This window comes from Rhinopithecus bieti, unplaced genomic scaffold, assembly GCF_001698545.2.
Source record: "Rhinopithecus bieti isolate Rb0 unplaced genomic scaffold, ASM169854v2 scaffold_46389, whole genome shotgun sequence".
Lineage (NCBI taxonomy): Eukaryota > Metazoa > Chordata > Mammalia > Primates > Cercopithecidae > Rhinopithecus > Rhinopithecus bieti.
In genome coordinates this window covers 674,773-696,244 of record NW_016818836.1, presented here as the reverse complement: position 1 = coordinate 696,244, position 21,472 = coordinate 674,773, and the positions used below count along the sequence as shown (strand labels likewise).

The following is a 21,472-nucleotide window of genomic DNA, read 5'->3' as shown; positions in this document are numbered from 1 at the left end:
AAAATACAAAAAATTAGCCAGGCGTGGTGGAATCCTAGTTACTCAAGAGGCTGAGGCAGGAGAATGGCTTGAGCCCGGGGAGGCAGAGATTGTGGTGACCTGACATCGTGCCATTGCACTCCAGCTTGGGCAACAAGAGCAAAACCTAATTTCAAAAGAAAAAAAAGAAGTTGGAAAAAAATGACACGAGGTCAGGTGCAGAGGCTTACGCCTATCTATAATCCCAGCACTTTGGGAGGCTGAGGCAAGCAGATCACCTGCGGTCAGGAGGTAGAGACCAGCCTGGCCAACATGGTGTAGCCCTATCTCTACTAATAATACAAAACTTAGCTGGTCATGGTGGTGGGCGCCTGTAATTCCAGCTACTTGGGAGGCTGAGGCAGGAGAATCGCTTGAACCTGGGAGGCAGAAGTTGCAGTGAGTCAAGATTGTGCCACTGTACTCCAGCTTGAGTGATGGGACAAGACTCTACCTCAAAAAAAAAAAAAAGACACCAAATAAGGAATCAGGTAGTGGATCCAGCTTCAGTTATCTCAATATCTTTCCTTAAATAAAGCATCCTTTCCTCATCAAAACAATAAATGCACTAATTAACTTTACATATTTTGGTCTCTTACTCTAAAAGCTGTATTCTCCTACCACAATTCAAGTTTTCTTGCATTATTTTCTCACCTCCTTTTTCATCTCTACTTGTACCAAAGCTTGCTTGTTTTTCATCTTATCCTAACGTCTTGTTTCATCAAGGCCAAACTTTCTTACATTGTACTGAAAACAAAAGCAGACACTTTCTAAAATCTTCCCACCACTCTAGTAAATTATTTTCAGAGTGGGGCATTTTCTCCAAAATTGGATAATGCTTCTACTCTTTTTTGCTACAGAAATTTTTCCCAGGTCCCATTTTGGGATTTGTTTGTTTTGTGGGTGTGTACTTTTACACTTCCTTGAATAGGCTCATTTCTGTTCCAACGAGGTGTTCGTAAGTAGCCACTTATTAATTCAACAGATATTGATATTTCAAAAATTGATATTCACTTATTCTAAAGTGTGCAAGTTGTTTTTAAAGAGTAAATTATAAGGCCGGGTGCAGTGGCTCATGCCTGTAATCCTAGCACTTTGGGAGGCCCAGGTAGGCGGATCGCTTGAGGTCCAGAGTTTGAGACCTGCCCGGGCAATGTGGTAAAACCCCGTCTCTACTAAAAACAATACAAAAAATTAGCCGGTTGTGGTGGCGGGCGCCTGTAATGCCAGCTACTCGCGAGGCTGAAGTAAGAGAATCACTTGAACCCGAGAGGCGGAGCTTGCAGTGAGCCGAGCTGCACTCCACGCCTGGGCGACAGAGTGAGACTCCGTCTCAAAAAATATAATAATAATAATAATTACAAAGATTCATCTTCAAAGAGCTTCTGATTTACATACTTGAAGCTGTCGGAGAGGTATACTAACTAGTGCAAAGTAGAAAGCTAGATAGGAGACACGGGTAGATAGCTATTTGTGTTTTTTTTCACCGATATGAGTAAATCACGGTGCTGAGACGGGAAGGACTGATTCTGCACCCAGCATGATGTTGGTCTAAGTTGGCAGCCATTCAAAGTTAAGAGCACTGAGGCTATTCTCAATTTATATTACTGTTTTCTTCCTTTGGAAATATGTAAAAATGTTAACAAACACTAATGTACCAATATTTCTAGGATGCTGGAAATTAATGAGTGTAATACATTTTACATTCCATTACAGTATTTATTAAAAATGACTACATTCCATTATAATTCACTATTGCTGCTCTGCCATTTCAAAGAAGCAACAAGAATGTTACCAAACAGCAGTGGAAAATAAATGAGATGTTTTCTTTGGGTTGAATAATTTCCCAAAATGTTTCATTTTCCAGTGATGAAAACATGCAACTGTCTACTATTCTCTTTTTTTTTTTTTTTTTTTTTTTTTTTTTTTTTTTTTTTTTTTTTTTTTTTTGCGACGGAGTCTCGCTCCGTCGCCCAGGCTGGAGTGCAATGGCGCGACCTTGGCTCACTGCAACCTCAGCCTTCCAGGTTCAAGCGATTCTCCTGCCTCAGCCTCTCCAGTAGCTAGAATTACAGACGCCCACCACCATACCCGGCTAATTTTTGTATTTTAGTAGAGATGGGTTTCACCATGTTGACCAGGCTGGTCTCTAACTCCTGACCTCAAGTGATCCGTCCACCTCAGCCTCCCAAAGTGCTGGTATTACAGCCGTGAGCCCCCGCGCCCGGTCTGCAACTGCCTACCTTTTTTTTTTTCTTCTGAGACGGAATCTCACTCGGTTGCCCAGGCTGGAGTGCAATGGCGCGATCTCGGCTCACTGCAACCTCTGCCTCCTGGGTTCAAGCAATTCTCCTGTCTCAGCCTCCCGAGTAGCTGGGACTACAGGTGCCTGCCACCACACCCAGCTAATTTTTGTATTTTTAGTAGAGACGGGGTTGCACCTTGTTGGTAAGGCTATTCTTATTTTACATTGGCATAGGTGTCTTAATCAATTGCCTTGATTATATTGTAAAAGGCAATTTAACAAAACATTATTACAGAGAACTTGCATTTTAAACACAGTTTTTATCTGTTTATTTAAGTTCATCAAATGCTTTTTTTGTTTAATTAAAAAAACAGAGACCAAAAACTTTATTTTGATTTTGACATTCAATAATTTAGGCCATGAACAATAAAAATTATATCTAATACGTAACTGAAAATAGATATGAAAATGTAACTTCCAAACCCCTAGAGGGGGCGTCCACCCCACAGATCCCTACAGAGATGTATGCTGTAACAGAAGTGAAGAGTCGCTAGGTGGCTCTATCATTTTTAAATAAAACTAAGGTACACACACACACACACACACACACACACACACACACACACTAACCTACAGTTAAGAAACAAAATAACCCACGCAGGTAGAACCTTTAATCAAAACAAGAAAGAATAATGTGACATCGTGGTCTCTTATTCAGAATAATTTGGAGCTATTGGGCTAAGAATTTGACTCTAAAGAAAAACTGCAAAGTATGTATGGGCAAGCAATCTGCTAAAAGATAAATTATTATATTTTTAAGGACATAAATTACTACAGGGAGATGGTTTCAAATTTTGCGTAATTTATTGCCATCTAGGTTCCCAGCTTTTCTTTTGGAATTTCTCTTTTTAGTTTAGAACTTTACATTTAAGAACAAATATTAAAGTTCAGTATCATAACTTATTTTAAACTGTTTTCCAAGCCAGGCACGGTGGCTCACGCCTGTAATCCCAGTACTTTGGGAAACCGAAGCGGGTGGATCATCGGAGGTCAGAAGTTCCGAGACCAGCCTGGCCAACATAGTGAAACCCTGTCTCTGCTAAAAATACAAAAATTAGCTTGGTGTGGTGGTGGGCGCCTGTAATCCCAGCTACTCTGGAGGCTGAGGCAGGAGAATCACTTGAACCCCGCAGGCGGAAGTTGCGGTGAGCCGGAGATCACGCCATTGCACCCTGGACAACAGACCAAGACTTCATCTCAAAAAAACAACAACAAAAAAAGTTTTCCAATTTCCAATTTCCTGTCATAGTTGTCATCCTTATTTAAAAAAAAAAAAAATCATTTCATTTTAGGCCATTTAGGAAGAAAAAAACAACACTGGGCTTATCTAAATTATGAAAACATTTTAGATCCTTGAACCAAAATACAATTAAGACAAACACTATTCTTTTCTACAGCATTTGCCTGAAGATTGAAAAGAAACAGTGCTTTAAAGGGTTGACAATAATTTCTTTCTGGTCCCAGAAAAGGCGACTAAATAGTGACATGTGAAGTGTGATTTGCATTTTAGGTATCCAAATTTGCTGATTAAATATTTTTGGATTTCATGTTTAAGAGGTGAGACACCAGAAGAAAAAAAATTCCTCCAAAATACATAACTAGTTTCATCATGAAAATAAATGCCTTGGAGAAGGGAAGTTTCCGAATGATTAAATATTCTGAACTGCCAGTCGGCAATTGGCAAATAGAAAAAAACGTTTTCCTTCTCCCTCTCGTTTAAATGAAAACCTCGGACCTGTCATGTATTAAGAACACATATAGGAATACTTTTAACAGTAAAAGAAACAATTTTCTTACTGTTGTTCTGAGCCAATCGAGGATGATTACGTGGAACGGGAGGTCGCCACAGTATTTTACAAGTTTTATTTGTTTTCCCTGGCAGGGAGATGCATTAAAAAAAATTAGCAAAAGTAGAGGGCAAGTCACAGATTTCCCCGTTAGATGAGACTGTTTTTATAAATGAGCGCTTCTTGCACAGTTTATACTACTTAAAACTTGGAAACTTTCGGGTTTAAAATGCTAATTCCGAAGCTACTTATTTAAATGTCTTTGAAAACATTCACCTTTATGTCTTTTAAGATAACAAATCACAAGGAAAGCCCGTACAAACCGCACAGAAAACGAACAAATGTTTCCCGAATGTGAGCGAACCTACAGTTTGGCTAGAAAAACTCAACACTGATTTCCGTTCCTCCCATCACAAAATCCCCAAGAAGGGGACACGCCAAAGGGGCCCGTTAATAACCTCTACCGTATACCCCAAAGCACTATAAATCACATCGACTATTTTCGACTGGAAGCCGATCGGTTGAGACTAGACGTGAATACTGCAACTCGATGACAAAAGGTTAGGAGGAAAGAGGTAGAAAAGGCAAAGGGCGACTAGGCAGGTGGCCCGAGCGGCCACTCCAACTTAACTTTTTGGAAATCATTCGTACTGTTTTCAGGTTATCTTCTCTTTAATATTCATGGCTTTACTTATTATGGTGTTAAGAAACGTGGGCTAGGAACGGGGTGCTGCTTTTCGCCCGAAACCTGGAGGCGCCGGCCTCCCGGAGGCTCCCGGGCCCGGGTAGAGGGGTGGTAGGGGCGGGGCGGGCTGGCTTCGGGTTTGGGCGCGCGGGCAGGTGGGGCGTGGCGGGGGCGTGGAGAGCCCAGGCCCGCGGCCACCGCCCCGCTCCGGGCCAGCCCAGGAGCCGCCGCGCCGGGCTCGGTTATAAGAGGCCAGCTCGCAGGCGCTCCGCGAGCACCCGCCCGACCTCGGCCCGGAGCACCGGGCGCCCAGCGCGGGTGGAGGCGGAGCCGCAGGTTTGGCCCCGCAAAGGGATGCTCTCGCCCGAGCGCGAGACAGCCCCGCTCGCCATCGCGCGCGGCCGGCGACGGCGCCGCCCACGGCAGCCGACATGAGGCCCTCTACGTGCCGACAACTCGGAGTGTATTCGGCAGCCTTGGCCTGCCCCGCCCGCCGCCACCGCGGCCGCCCCGGGGCCCCCCGGCCCCAGGGCGCCTTACAGGGGCTGGCGGACTACGCCGCGCCGCCGCCCGCCCGCCGCCAACCCCCTACTGTGGCTCAAGCCGGGCCCCGGCGGGAGCCCGCCCTCCGGCGCCGCCGCAGCCGCCGCCGCCGTACCTGGGCGCCCCGCCGCCGCTCCCGCCCCGGGCACGGCCGGGCCTTCCTGCAGCCGCCCCACCCGCCGCCGCACCTTCGGCTGCGGGCTCAGGCCGGCCGATCGCGCAGCGCCGCGCCCGCCGCGCCCGCCTCGCCCGCCGCGCCCGCGGGACCCGGGGAACTGGGCTGGCTGTCCATGGCCAGCCGCGAGGACCTGATGAAGATGGTGCGGCCGCCCTACTCGTATTCGGCGCTTATCGCCATGGCCATTCAGAGCGCGCCCGAGCGCAAGCTCACGCTCAGCCACATTTACCAGTTCGTCGCCGACAGCTTCCCCTTCTACCAGCGCAGCAAGGCCGGCTGGCAGAACTCCATCCGCCACAACCTGTCGCTCAACGACTGCTTCAAGAAGGTGCCCCGCGACGAGGACGACCCAGGTGAGGGCCGCCGGCAGGTGCTTTCCAGCCGGGGAGGGCGGACGCGGGGCGCGAGGGCCGGCGCCGAGGTCGGTGTGCGGCTGGAAGATCTGCCAGGAGTCTTCTTGTCCAGGCTGCGGGTGGGAGCGGGTGGAGAAATAACCACCCAACCCGGAGGACAAAGGGAAGGAGCAGGGGATCTTCGCGAGGAAGACTCAGTGAGAAAGGAGCTTGACCTTTACATCCACTCGCAGAGGCCAGCCAATTAGAGAAACGAAAAAAATCTGTATCCCAGAACAGGAGGCTACCCCTGGGTGGTGTTTATCAGGCCTTTTGAAGGGAGGGTCTACTTACAAGTAAGCTCTCAAATAAGGGATTGTTATAAAGGGATCCACGTGAGCTGGGATTTCCATCACGTTTCGCAGAAGACGCGATGGGAGAACTAGGGGCCAGCTCGGCTGTCCCTAGGTGCACTTCCTCCTCATCGGGTTCCAGAGAGGCTCACTGTGTCCTGAATAGAGCAAGTACGGTGCCTATCTCTAGAGATAGTGGCATGGGCATCATGAGACGGGGGTCTCGAATGGGACAACTTTAGCAGGGAGGTCCTGCAAATTGCAGTTTGGGTACCTTAACTAGTTAGAAATTTAGAAATGAAGATCCCAAATTTGCTGCGGTTTTGGTCTAAGCCCAGTTGCTCCTGGAGTGAGGAGGTCTGTGTTACAGTGGAGTGAGTGTTGCCTGCTCTGAGCGGTGGAGGTGGAGAAATGATTAACAAGAAGAGAGAAACGGAATCCTACTTGAGGTTTTCAGAAGGAACCCAGAACAAGGAAAGGGGAAGGGGGTTGTGATAGAAAAAAGAGAAGAGAGATGAAACCATTTTAGTTGCACATTACAGACATCCAGGATTTTGTGTAAATTATGTGAATATTCTGGAGCTCAGAATGAGCTCATCCCTGAAGTCACTGTAGAGCACCACTGTCCAAGGGAAATACAATGCAAACTAAATAATCCAAAATATTGTTTCAACATATAACAAATATGAAAATTACTAATGAGATTCTTTGTTATTTTCTCGGTACTAAGTCTTCAAAATCCCATGTGTATTTTACACTACATCTTAATTTGGACTAGCCATACTTCAGGTGCCCAATAATCGTGTGTGGCTAGTGACTACCGTATTGGGCAGGGTATGCAGTTCTAGAAGATGCATCCTCTTGATTTGGCTTTTGTACTACCCAAGATTATCATGTAAATTGTCATGTAAACTTTTCTGGACTTTATCCTAAAAGTTCAAGGGTCTATGGCTAGTTTTTTTGTCAAAAAAGTTGATACCAATGTGGTACAAAATACATATCCAGATAGGTGGAGATATTATTGAAATTGTAGTTATATATATATTTTTTTCCTGTAACTATTTGCAGAACATGGTTCAGTGGAGGCAGCCTAGCCCAGTGGTTAGTTAAGAATGCTGAGGGGTTTTTTTTTTTGAGACAGTTTCATTCCTGTCATCCAGGCTAGAGTTCAGTGGCACGATCTCACTGCAACCTCTGCCTCACCAGCTCAAACAATTTTGTTGCCTTAGCCTCCCAAGTAGCTGGGACTATGGGCGCATGCCAACAGTGCCCGGCTAATTTGTATTTTATGGAGAGATGGGCTTTCCCTGTGTTATCCAGGTTGGTCTTGAACTCCTGAGCTCAAGTGACCCACCCGTTTCGGCCTCCCAAACTGCTAGGATTATAGGCGTGAGCCGCTGTGCCCAGCAAGAATGCTGAGTCTTTTAGCCATTCATAGTGGTATACTCCCTGTCATAACAGCTACACTGGGAGGCTGAGGTGGGAGGATGGCTTCAGGCCAGGAGGTCAAGACTGCAGTGAACCAAGGTTATGCCACTGTACTCCAGCCTGGGTGACAGAGGGAGACCCTGTCTCAGATAATATAAATAAATAAATAAATAAATAATTTTTTTTTTTAATGCTGAGTCTGGAGCCAGCCTGTTTACATCCTGACTATCATGACTAACTAGGAATATGACGAGTTACTTACCAGTTTGCACCCCAGTTCTCCCATCTGAAAAGTGGAAGCAATAATACTGTTCTATCGCCGTAAAGCTGTGAGGAATAGCTGAGGTTATCCGTGTGAGGCACTTACCACAAGATAAGCGTTCTACAGCACTCTCAAACATCGGATTCTTGTTGCCAGAAGTGAAAAAAAAGCTTTTGGGAGATAAAATCCTCCAAGATGATAGATCTTTTCTACCTCACTTTTGGTAAATAGAACAAAACTAGCATTACATGCAGAAAAATGAGGCCCTGGTGTCTGAAATTTATTTACCCAATGGGTAAAACATTTGCAGGATTTGTAGGGGCAGGTCCTGCCCAAAATGAGGAGGGGATATAGATTCCAGGAGCTTCCTCATACTCAAAATTTATGCCATCCAATGCATAGTTAAAACAATTGCTCAGTAATAATTTTTTTGTCATTTTGAGATTGCCTTTTCCAGTGGGGCATTTTCTCAGAGGTGAAGAAATATGCACTTTCAACGAATAATAATTATAAGTGCTGTTTTTGCACTGCTTACTGCGTGCCAGCTACTATGCTGATATAGTTAATCCTCACAGTCAATCCACTAAATTAGTACTATCCTTATCTCTATTTTATAAATAAAGAAAGGGAGGCTCAAACTTTTTTTTTTTTTTTTGTAGACATCTCACTACGTTGGCCCAGTCTAAGGCTCAACTTTAAGTAGCATCAGGATTCCATGACTTTGCACGGTCATACAATTTGGATCTAGAATTAGTGAAGGTGTTACATGATTTAATTATAAGTGTCTCAGAAATGAAATTAGGTCTTCAGATTTAAGTAGTAGACACCACCAGGAGGAGGTAGAGGTGGCCAGAACATCTTTGTTCTGGATTTCTCTCTGAAGCAGAGTAACATTTTCCCCAAAAGAGGATTGGTTTGAATATTAGAGTGAATTGAGCATCTTTGTCAGCATCTAATGAGAGTCTGCTCTCCTCCTCCCAGAAATGAAGCTGAGTAAACAAGCATAAAATAGGTCCTTCTCTCACTTGGTTTTTCTCATCTTCTCAGGAAAGGGTAATTACTGGACTCTGGATCCGAACTGTGAGAAAATGTTTGACAACGGGAACTTCCGTCGGAAGCGAAAGCGCCGCTCTGAGGCCAGCAATGGCTCCACAGTGGCTGCCGGGACATCAAAGTCCGAAGAAGGGCTCTCCTCAGGATTGGGGTCTGGAGTGGGTGGGAAGCCAGAAGAAGAGAGCCCCTCCACTCTGCTGAGGCCTTCCCACTCCCCAGAGCCTCCGGAGGGCACCAAGAGTACTGCCTCATCTCCTGGAGGACCCATGCTCACCTCCACCCCTTGTCTCAACACTTTCTTCAGCAGCCTCAGCTCCTTGAGTGTCAGCAGCAGTGTGAGTACCCAGCGGGCTCTCCCTGGCAGCCGCCACCTAGGGATCCAGGGGGCCCAGCTGCCCTCCAGCAGCATGTTCTCCCCGACCTCCATCTCAGAGGCCTCAGCAGACACCTTGCAACTGAGCAATAGCACCGGCCAGAGATCTTCCTATTACAGCCCTTTCCCTGCCAGCACCAGCGGGGGCCAAAGCAGCCCCTTCAGCAGCCCTTTCCACAACTTTAGCATGGTCAACAGCCTCATCTACCCCCGAGAGGGCTCTGAGGTGTAGAGCCAGGCTCTCAGACTTGAGTATGCACACCTGAGGCGTGCACACATGCTGATTAGAATGCAGATTCCAAGTCGGTAGGTCTGGGGGAGGACCTGACTTGTACGTTTCTGTCAAGTTCCTGGGTGATCTTGTGGTCCTGGTCCTTTGACCACACTTGGAGTAACAAGGGTGTAGTAGATAACTCTTTCTACAACCCAGCGAGCTTTTACAGTTTTCTCTGCATGTGGGCCTCTCCAGAGAGAAATCCGTTTCACTCTCTTCTGTGATAGGTAGCCTGTGAGCCCCGTAAGGGCGGGGACCATGTCTATTTTGCTTATCACTTATGCCAGGATTGCAAGCTCAAGTGTGTACAGACGGCTAAAAAAACATAAGCCAACGAAGTTACTGGGTGAGAAAACTAACATCAGTGGGCAACTGAAGCAGTAGAGGGTAGTTGGGACTGACTAACGGAAGGCTGCTGGGAACAGCTGGTTCTTTCTCTCTCCCATAGCAGCATTCTGATTTTTTTTTTTTTTTGACAAGAGTCTCGCTCTCTTGCCCAGACTGGAGTGCAGTGGCGCTGAACCTGCGCCTCCTGGGTTCAAGCAGTTCTCCTGCCTCAGTCTCCCGAGTAGCTGGGATTACAGGCGCCCGCCGCCACACCCAGCTAATATTTTGTATTTTTAGTAGAGATAGGGTTTCGCCTTATTGACCAGGCTGATCTCAAACTCCTGACCTCAGGTGATCCACCCGCCTCGGCCTCCCAAAGTGCTGGGATTACAGGGGTGAGCCACTGCACCCAGCCAACATTCTGATTTTATAGAAGAGCCAGATATCTCAATTTTATAGGAAACCTCCAACTTTGTGTCCTTTGCCTCTAAAGATTTTTTTTTTTTCGATTGTTTATCATACTGCCCTAGGCAACACCACAAATCCTTGAGCTATGCATAGGCAGCTCACAAATCACCTCTGTTGGTACATGGTATATTCTAATGGCAATAAAATGGCACAGGCAGCCCCGTGTGCCAGGCACTGTTCTAGGCACTTGTCATGTATTCATTCAATCCTCTCAGCAACCTTGGGTGGTGGGTATTATTGCTACCCCCCATTTTCCAAGTAAGGGAAGTGAAATTCCAGGATGTTAGGTCATTTTGTCTATTTTGATCATCACTGTATACCAGGATTGCAAGCTCAAATGTGCACAGGTGGCCAAAAAAAAAAGTTGTGACCACTTTCCAAGGTGAGACTGATAGTAAACTAGAGCCAGGATCAGACCCAGACAGTCTGGTTCCAGAGCTGGTACTTGTAACTTCTGTGTTCTACTTCCTACAAAACCGAGAAACTAGCCTCCATAGCCAGTTATAAGTATGTAGAAGGAAAGAATGGAGCTAGATGTCATTTGACCAAAGATTCTAGTTGAAAATAAAAGTCATCTGGTGCGTTCCCCCTGGGCAGCACCTCTGAATCCTGCTGTCATAGTCCAAGATCTGGGGTGACCATTGTCCTATTTTGTAATGGTTAGCCTGGCATCCTCTCCCTTTTAGCTTGTATCCTGGGTGTTTCCTTTTCTAACAAAGTATTATTAGAATTTTATTAAAAATAGCTTTTGTGTGTGTGTGTGTGTTTTTGTTGTTGTTGTTTTGTTTTGTTTTGTTTTTTGAGATGGTCTCCCTCTCTTAACCAGGCTGAAATGCCTCAACCTTCACAGGTTCAAACAGTGGTCCTTTCTTAGCTCCCCCAACCCACCCCAGTAGCTGGGCTCACAGGTGTGCAGCTAATTTTTTAAACTTTTGAATTAATATTTTAACTTTTAATTTCTAAAATTTTAATTTAAGTTTTTTTATTTTAAAATAATTTTTTAATTAAAATTTTTTTTGATGGGAGTCTCAAAAAAAAAAAAAATGCAGCTCACTGCATCCTCAATCTCCCAGGTTCAAGCCATCCTCCTGCCTCAGCCTCCTGAGTAGCTTGGACTGCAGGTGCATGCCACCACACCTAGCTAGGTTTTTTGTATTTTGTATAGAGATGGGGTTTCATTATGTTGTCCAGGCTGGTCTTGAACTCCTGGGCTCAAGCGATCTGCCCACTTCTGCCTCCCAAAGCACTGGAATTAAAGGTGTGAGCCACCACACTCAGCCAAAATAAAAACTCTTAAATGGAATTTTAGGCCAGGTGCAATGAATGGTCCACACCTGTAATCCCAACACTTTAGGAGACTGAGGTGGGAGGATCACTTGAGTCCAAGAGTTTGAGACCAGCCTGAGCAACACAGCAAGACTGTGTCTACAAAATATTTTTTAAATAATGAAGAAATGGGATTTTATAGTTTTTGATACAGTAAACCATTTGTGGTCAGTTTTTTTAAAAAGATATATTTAATCTTATCTATTTTAGCACTCTGTTACTTCTCAGAGGTATCATTTGAATAATTTTTAAAGTCAACCTTCTAGTGCCCAGTAGAGTGCCTGGTACACTCATCCACTAGTTGCCGAATGACAGAATTTATTCAGGGCCGGCGCAGTGGCTCAAGCCTGTAACCTCAACACTTTGGGAGGCCTAAGCGGGCAGAGCGCTTGAGCCGAGGAGTTTGAGACCATCCTGGGCAACATGGTGAAACCCCATCTCTACAAAAAATAACAAAAATTAGCTAGGTGTGGTGGCATACACCTGTAGTCCCAGCTACTTGGGGGGCTGAGGTGGGAGGATCACTTGAACCTGGGAGGTCAAGGCTGCAGTGAGCTGAGATCATGCTACTGTATGACAGCCTGGACAGCCTGGGTGACAAAGTGAGACTCTGTCTCAAAAAAAAAAACAAATTTTTTATTCAAAAAGTGTTCATTAAAATGGAGATAGTTGTCAAATTTATGAGAATGGTGTTTCACAAAAATGAATTTATCATCCTGTGAGTTGCCTTTGTACCATGTTTTGGATGTGAGCGTGGCTAGTTTGGGGTTTTAACTTTTTTAGAAACAGGAACAGAAGCACATTGTAAAAAAAAATTAAAATTCCCTGTGTGTTTTTTCACCCTGAGACTCTCACAGCATTACTTTAAAAATGTTTTATTTTGAAATATACATACAGAAAATTATTTTTTTAAACAGCTTATTGAGGTACAAATGACATCACCACTACTTAAACATTATGCAGAAGGACAACCAAAGACTACCTACTCCCATAGTATGTGTACAAAAAAAAACGGTTTCTATGGATATTTTTGTATATGAAAATATCATGGACTTATATAAATATTGTTTCTAGCACAACTCTATATTTGTAAATTAATTTATAATGTAAACTGGGGCAGCAAAGAAAAGTTTTTCCCAAGAAAGTTCACTGCATGCTGAGAAGAAGAATCACATGAAATAAACTTAAAGTGGGATCACTTCTGGCTTCCTGGGCATTACTGCTTTCCTGTCTTCAGCTTCTTTGTCCTAAAGAACTAGAGATGTGAGCAGCGTGGCAACAAACCACTGTGGGAAGAGCAAACGATTGGTTTTCTCATTCCACCTACCCACATCTGAAAAGGCTGGAATGAGACAATTACTCTTCAGGAGGATCTTTAGGCTTATGAGCATTTTGGGGTTTGTTGTTGTTGTTGTTGTTGTTGTTGTTGTTTGAGTCTCACTCTGTTGCCCAGGCTGGAGTGCAGTGGTGCAATCTTGGCTCACTGCATCACTGCAACCTCCGCCTTGTGGGTTCAAGCAATTCTCCCTTGGCATCCTGAGTATCTGGGACTACAGGCACATGCCGTCACGCCTGGCTAATTTTTGTATTTTTAGTAGAGATGGGGTTTTGCCATGTTGAGCAGGGTGGTCTTGAACTCCTCCTGACTGACTGCCGGTGATTCACACGCCTCGGTCTCCCAAAGTGCTGAGATTACAGGCGTGAGCCACCGCGCCCGGCCAGTTTATTTCTAATAGATTAATGGTTCTGTTACTTAGATTAAATTGAATTTCAGTGCAGCAAACAATCTCTATTACAGAAAAACGGTGCTTTGAGGCCTCATGCCTCAAGGAGAGCTCTGCATCCTGGAGTGTGGTCCTTAGGAGGACTGCATGCAGCCCATCATTTCCAAGGAAATAGCTGGAAACTTGCCTCTAACTAGACCAGGGTTTCTCAGTCATCAGCGGTACTGATATTTGGGGCTGGATAATTCTCTATTGTAGAGGTTGTTCTGTGTATAACAGGATATTTAGCAGCACATTTATAAGTTTGAGTAGCTGCCTTCCAGCCTTTAGGCCCTAGTGAACCATTCAGAGTAAGATGGCAAAGGAGAAGGTGAGGAATTAATAAGCAGGTTTCAGATTTCTTTCTTGACACTTTTAGATTCTTCATCCCATTCTTGAACTTACTGGAAAAACAGCAGCCCGGGAGACCAGAGGCTTCAGAGCTGTGAGTCTTTGTACCCCTCCCCCCTCCACCACCACCCTCTCCAGCCCCTGAGGGCACTCACAAGTCCCAAGTCCCTCCCAGGACATAAAGGGCCAAGCTTTGCTCTGAACCTCAGAGCAAAGTCCCAAGCTGCATCTCTTCCCTCCAGAGACTTTCCAGACTTGGAAAGATTCTAAATCCTCAGGGTCTAACGGGTTTTTATTTTCTTTAGCTGCTCTAGCAGTTAAACCTTGAGGTTGTTAATGAACCCTCCCCTCCTTCCCTTGTTTTCCTGAGACTGGAGACTTGCTGGCTTCAGGGCTAGAGACCTGGTGGTCTTGCCTTTGTCATGGAAAGCTGTCAGCTGGGGTGTGTGCCGGGTGCTGGCTCCACTGAAAAAAGAAGGAATTTCTTGTGAGATTTCAAAACAAAAAAAGGCCACAGAAGACCAGATACCTACTGAATTCCTCCCTACTTTTTTATTCATGATGTCAGGAGATCATCACCAAAACCCTGGGAGGCATGAATAGTAGTCATCATTTTTAAAAAGACAACATTACAATAATAACAACTCACCTATCAGGTGCCAGGTACTACCCTACACATATTAAATAGAAACTAGCTGTACTACCATCCAAACGACTCTATGAAATGGATACTGTTATTATCCATCTCATCAACAGAATACTAAGGTCTGGGGAGTTTGTATAACTGGGCCGTGGTCACAGATCTAAGTGGTTGCTGCCAGTAAGTGGTGTAACAGGGATTCAAAATTAGGCTGTGTGAGGTCAGAGTCCTCCTGACCTTAACCTACAGTAGTGCCTCTCTGTTTCAAAGTGGAGAAGGGAAAGGCACAGAGAGGTTAAGTGACTTGCCAAAAGCCATACAGTTTGTTGGTTCCAGACTTGGGCCTGGAACCCAGGTTCTTCTCCCCGCCCCCCATTCAGTAATGTTTCCTTCCAGGCATTTTTTCTGTGTGTTTCCTGAGGTTGGGTTTTGGGTCAGGAGCTCCTTTTTGTGAAGACGGGAAGGGAAGTTGCTGTTTCTTGGCAGGTCCTCCTCAGGATCAGCTAGCAGCCAGGTCAGTGGCTCAGGTCTCATGCTCTGAAGCTGCCCAGGAAAGCCAGATGATGGGGATGCTGGTAGGGAGCCTGAGCCTCACAGGAAATGTATCCACTGACTCAGCAAATCTCCTTTGGGCACCATGCATCAGCCTGGGCTTTGAGGATACTAAGATGACTAAGACCCATTCTCTGACTTAAGTTGCTCACTACCCAGAAAAAGAGACAGACCCTCAGCAAGCATGATGAAGGGCAGTAACAGATGTGCCCAGGACAGAGAGGATCCCTGGGGCTGCTCTGAGCTTCCCCACCTAGCTATGAGGCTCTGATGGGGAGACAGAATGGTTTAACCTCCTGGAAGAGAAGAGGACAGCTCCCCAGGCCTGGGCGGAGAGGCTGCAACTTCTGCAGGGAGGAGACAGACCAGGATGGTTTCGGGTGTACAAAGCCACGGTGCTTCTGTAGAAGCGACTGGGTCAAGTCATGCGGAACTTGCTCCACGGCCTCAGGCTTTGCACATGCTTAGAGTCAGTTCCCTCAGCCCTTCCAGCCTCCAGGCACATTCTATTCAAGCTAACCAGTCAGCATCAGCATCAGTATCAGTGTCTACACTCCTGGCTCTCAGCTTTCAGCTCCAGTCCTGTGTGGAGAGACTGACTTCTTTGCATTACACTTCAAAGGAGGTTCAAGGCTACCTCCTTTGTTGGAGTGTGTTGGAGTCTCCCCACTCCCCCCACCCCCCTTTACTTCCTTGAAACTCATTTAGTAAATCACAATGCAGGGATCCCTCTGTTCTGTACTGGGATTAGAAAGCAGGGCATTAACAAGCATGGTATCCTCTTTTCCCTCCCATCTCTAAGGATTATGTCAACTGACCCTACTCTACCACCGCTCACCTTCAACTGTGCACACCTGAGCCCACTCATAAGCACTGTAGCCATAGCCCAGTTATACAAACTCAGTCCTGGGCCTCAGTCTTACCTTCAGTGAAATGATGATAGCAATATCTACTCCACAGGCTTGATGGGAGGGGTAACATTCATCTGTGTGTTGGCCTAACCAAAACAAGAGGGGCCTCTGTGTCTACTCCACTTGTCTCTTCTCAGAAAGTTTGACATCAGTATTATCCATTTTCCATTTTGTTTGTCCAACAATGCTGGGCAGTGAGTGTGTTAGCCTTGTATTACAGAAAGGTAAGAACAGAGCAGCAGTCTTGGCAAATAGCCACCAGGATAGAAATCTCATGGGAAAGGGAAGTCCACTCATTCATCAACAACTGCAGTTACCAGGTGAGTCAGTTCATCAATGTCCCAAAAACCTACTAACTCTTATTTTGTTTCCTCTGTTTCTGTCTCACACCCTACATTCAAGCCTGAAACAAGAACTGCTCCATGACGTCTCAGGGATTCAGCCACCATCACCACCTCTGTTGACTGGAGGACCATGGCAGCCTCCTCCCTGGGCTCCCAGCCACAACTCTTGGCTCCTTCATGTTCACGTTTCGTTCCTTGCTACTATTCCAAGGTCACTCACCACTTGGAAGCCAGTGTGATATTTATATATAGAGAGACAATTATACTGTTTTCCTGCTTGAAAGCTTCTTCTGTGGCCCTGTATGAACCATAGCTTCTGCCTCTCCCGCCTCTGCCTTACACACTCCCAACCACTCACCGTCTGTAGCCCCTCAAACATCCCAAACTTGTCTTTTTAAGGGTCTTTGCTGTTCTTCCTTCTGCCACAAGAGCTCAATGCCGCATGTCTTCTCTGGCTTCAACTCTTTTCTTTCTTTCTTTTTTTTTTTTTTTTTTTAATAGAGACAGAGTCTCACTATGTTACCCGGGCTGGTCTTGAACTCCTTGGCTCAAGCAATTCACCCACCTCAGCCTCCCAAAGTGTCGGGATTATAGGCATGAGCCGCCGTGCCTGACCTGGCTTCAACTCTAAGGCCCCTTTTCCAGAGCAGCTGTCCCTGAACATCCTAGGCCCTCCCCACCCCCACCAACTCCCTTCAGGCTGCATTTTATAGATTTTTTTTTTTCTGCCTTTAACTAAGCCTTTGATTTAAATACAGATATTATAAACAGGATGATTTCTGGAGGTGAGGAGCCAGCAGGGCATGAGGGACCTGTGAGGGCCATGATGTGATTCACCCAGCCACACTCAAGGGCGATCCCATCCATGCGTGTCTTAGCCTGTGTCATCTTTTTTTTTTTTTTTTTTTTTTTTGAGACAGGGTCTGGCTCTGTCGCCTAGGCTGGAGTGCAGTGGCGCAATCTTGGCTCACTGCAACCTCTGCTTCCAGGGTTCAAGTGATTCTCTTGCCTCAGCCTCCCAAGTAGCTGGGATTACAGACACCTGCCACCATGCCCGGCTAATTTTTGTATTTTTAGTAGAGACAGGATTTCCCCATGTTGGCCAGTCTGGTCTCAAACTTCCAGCCTCAGTGGTCTGCCTGCCTCAGCTTCCAAAAATGCTGGGATTACATGCATGAGCCACTGTGCCTAGCCATCATCCTAGTTTGTGAGAAAGCCTCTAAGTGAGATCACTGTCGTATTGATCCTAAGAGAGAAGTACTTAGTTCCTCCTCCCCTTTTGGAGAAACTGATGTTCAGGGCATCCATGTTCCCATGACTTTTGTTTATGATACACCCCACTTGCCAGACTGGCATTCTTGGGTAGAGAAAACAGACAGTTATCTTTCTCCTTTGGTTTTATAAGATGGGTAAAATCTCAAGAATTTTTGCTGTGTTTAGCCTGGATTTAGAACTCAGCCATCTCCATTTCCCCACACACTACTTCCCCCTTCCCATTTTCATACCTACCCTGTGTCCTCCTCTACTTGAGAGCCTCCGCCAAACACCTGGAGTCTTTGATCATCAACCCTTCAGTTGCCCCCCAGCATTTGCTTAGGTAGAAGACTTTCAAGTTCTCCTCTCCCCCTCTACTAGGTTTTGGGAAAGTGAGAAAACATTCACAGGAGCTGTTACAGTGCACCTTTTCCCACAGACTGGTGGTAAGAGCCAAAAGATTGCCACTGAAGTAAAGCTTTTAAAAAACCTTTCCTACGATGGGATTAACTGCCATGCAGCCAACGATGCCAGCCACACATCATAGTAAAGTCAGCCATGGGCTCTTCCATAGCCTACTCAGATTTTGTGCTGATGTTCCGCTAGATCTACCTTTCTTGATTCAGGAACCAGTGAGAACACATGTGTCCTATCCTGACAGGGTTTTGCCATTACTGAAGCAGTAATGGGGATAGAACTTGTGTGGCAGTAATCCTCCTTTTTAACGTCTCACATGCCAGGATTTCCCTAGAGAGGCAGCATCACGATTCATTCTGATGTTTCTGAATTTAGTGTTCCTTCATTTGCTCAGCGATTTTTACTAAATGCTTACTATAACTACTGGGAGACACAGCCAAAAGCAATGCCCCAGTAAGGATGGTACTTATATTTCAGTGAGAGCAAAGAAGCAAAGAGGGACTGGCAGCAGAGTGACAAGTGCCTTGATCAGGGAAGTGTGGGGGGCAGTGGGACTCTCTGGGAAAGCCCCCACACCCTGACCTGAGTAGGGGTTAGCCAGACAAAGGGTGCTAAGGGGAGGGACTAAGTGTGGGTGGAGGAAGCCATGCAGAGGCCGGGACATGAAAGAACATAGCTCCTGTGGGGAACTGGAAGAAGCTGCCCAGGGAGGCAGGCCAGCCCACAGCAGAGTCTCAGGCAGGGAAGGAAAGTGGAGGCTGGGAGGTGGCTCTATGGCCTGCAAGGCCCATTAAGTAAATAGAATGAGATAGAACAGAATCGAATGGGAGTGAGAATCTAATTTTTTTTCGGCTACGTGTGGTAGCTCACATCTGTAATCCCAGCACTCTGGGAGGTCGAAGTGGGTGGATCATGAGGTCAGGAGATCGAGACTATCCTGGCCAACGTGGTGAAACCGCATCTCTACTAAAAATACAAAAATTAGCTGGGTGTGTGGCATATGCCTGTAATCCCAGCTACTCAGGAGGCTGAGGCAGGATAATCGCTTGAACTAGGGAGTAGGAGGTTGCAGTGAGCCAAGATAGTACCACTGCATTCCAGTCTGGCGACAGCAAGACTCTGTCTCAAAAAAAAAAATTTTTTTTAAAGGGGAGGTAGGGCTGGCACGTGGTGACTCACGCCTATAATCCTAGCACTTTGGGAGGCCGAGGTGGGCAGATCACCTGAGGTCAGGAGTTCAAGGCCAGCCTAGCCAATATGGTGAAACCCCATCTCTACCAAAAATACAAAAATTAGCCGGGCATGGTGGCGCATGTCTGTAGTGCCGTCTACTCGGGAGGTTGAGGCAGGAGAATTGCTTGAACCCAGGAAGCGGAGGTTGCAGTGAACCGAGATCGCGCCACTGCACTCCAGCCTGGGTGACAGAGGGAGACTCCGTCTCAAAACAAAACAAAACAAATACAAACAAACAAAAAACAGGGGAGAGGTGGTCTCACTATGTTGCTCAGGCTGGTCTTGAACTGCAGCAACCCAGCAGCCTTGGCCTCCCAAAGTGCTGGGATTACAGGCCACCACACCCCGCCACCACAACCAGCCATGCAATTTTAAGAATGAAATTTATTTTAGGCTGGGCACGGTGGCTCATGCCTGTAATCCCAGCACTTTGGGAAGCCGAGGTGGGTGGATCACTTGAGGTCAGGAGTTCGACACCAGCCTGGACAACATGGTGAAAACCTGTCTCTACCAAAAGAACAAAAAAATTAGCCGGGCGTGGTGATGCGTGCCTGTAGTCCCAGCTACTCAGGAGGCTAAGGCAGGAGAATCAGTTGAACCCAGGAGGTGGTGGTTGCAGTGAGCTGAGATTGTTCTACTGCACTCCGGCCTCAGCAACAGAACAAGACTCTTTCTCAGAAAAAGAAGAGAAAAGAAATAAATTCATTTTAAGAATGAAATTTGGACTGTGTGTGATGGCTCAAGCCTGTAACCCTAGCACTTTGGGAGGCCGAGGCAGATAGATCGCTTGAGCCCAGGACTTTGAGACCTGTCTGGGCAACATGGCGAAATCCCGTCTATACAAAAACAAAAAACAAAAAATTAGCCAAGCCTGGTGGCACAGACCTGTAGTCCCAGCTACTGGGGAGGCTGAGGTGGGAGGATCGCTTTAGCCAGAGAGGTCAAGGCTGTAGTGAGCCATGATCACACCACTGCAGTCCAACCTGGGTGACAAAGTGAGACCCTGTCTCAAAAAAAATAAAATAAACAATAAAAAAGATGAAATTTGTGTTTCAAATAGAGTTCTTTGTCAAGAATCCTTTGGAGGGACAAGATTTCCTAAAGAGACCATTCTGGAAGCTACTGTAGAAATATAAGCAAGAGGTGACAGTGGTCTAAAGTAGGGTAGGGATACTGTGGAAGAAAACACTGGGCAGGTTTGGGAGATATTGAGGAGATAGGAGGGAACAGACTTTGTGGTTTCCGAACGTGGTAGTTGAGGGAGAAGGAAGAGTTTGAGATGACCATCAGGTTCTGCCTGAAGCAACAGGTAAAAGGTGATGGTGTTCACCAGGTCCGGGCCCTGCAGAGGAGGTAGGATTCTTTGTGGATCACCAGGAGGAACTTTGTAGCAGGAGATGAAATCTATAGATTGAGATTAGAGGAGGGGACCAGGCTGGCTACGTACATCTGGGAGGTATCAGGATGTGGAAGACAGATTTAATTTAGTCATTTAATAAAACTTTCATAGCAGCTACTTTGTGCGAGGCCCTATATTAGGGGCTGGAGATACATGGTGAGTAAGATAGACTTGTTTTCTTCTCTCTTGGAGTTTACACTCTAGTTGGGGAGACAGACCTCCACTAAATAAATTGACAAATGAATATGTCATTACAGAGCAGCAAAAGTGCCATGAAGGGGCCAGGCAGGCTTCTGTGAGTGTATAAAAGGAGGGACAGGAATCTAGCCTGGGGAGTCAGAAAAGGTTTCCCTGAGGGCAGGCAGCTTGAATTGAGATCTGAAGAAGTGGTCATGGGTGAATCAGGAGACAGGAAGGGAAAGGGTGTTTCCAAACAGAGGGAGCAGCTCTTATACAGTCTGTGTCACAGAGGGCTGGAGGACACAGGGACAGCAACATAGTGGCACATCATCAGATTTGCATTTTGAATGGGTGGGTGAGGTAGGGGAGTCTTCAGGGATGGGGTGGACGAATGTAGGAAGTTATTACAGTTGTTGGTAAGTGACTTGAACCAGGATAGTGACAACAGAAAGAGGCATGGATTCTTTTGAGAGCTATCAAGGAATTAAAATCAACAAGGCTTGGTGAGGCGTTGGATATGGTGAGGAAGCCATCAGAAATGTATTCTGTGGCCTGGGAATTCAGCTGGGAGGAATGCCATTTTTGAGGAGGGGAAATTGAAAAATCAGTTGTTTTGGGGAGGAGATCATAAATTTTGTCTTGCCACATTGTGCTGAGTTACCTCTGAGATATTTCTTTTTTTTTTTTTTTTTTTTTTTTTTTTTTTTTTTTTTTTT

The 21,472-nt window shown here is 46.0% G+C and overlaps 1 protein-coding gene across 1 annotated transcript; it reads left to right on the top strand.

Moving 5' to 3' along the window:
- The first annotated feature begins 5,226 nt into the window (after positions 1-5,226).
- FOXI3 (forkhead box I3) lies at positions 5,227-9,549 on the top strand. The gene is made up of 2 exons (XM_017857562.1): positions 5,227-5,869; positions 8,939-9,549. Exons 1-2 carry the CDS (start codon positions 5,227-5,229, stop codon positions 9,547-9,549), a joined length of 1,254 nt encoding a protein of 417 aa, XP_017713051.1.
- The last annotated feature ends 11,923 nt before the right edge of the window (positions 9,550-21,472 follow it).

Coding starts and splice junctions, on each gene's coding strand:
- FOXI3 (XM_017857562.1), top strand. CDS start 5,227: ATGAGGCCCTCTACGTGCCGACAACTCGGAGTGTATTCGGCAGCCTTG. Junction 5,870..8,938: donor CCGCGACGAGGACGACCCAG/GTGAGGGCCGCC, acceptor TCATCTTCTCAG/GAAAGGGTAATTACTGGACT.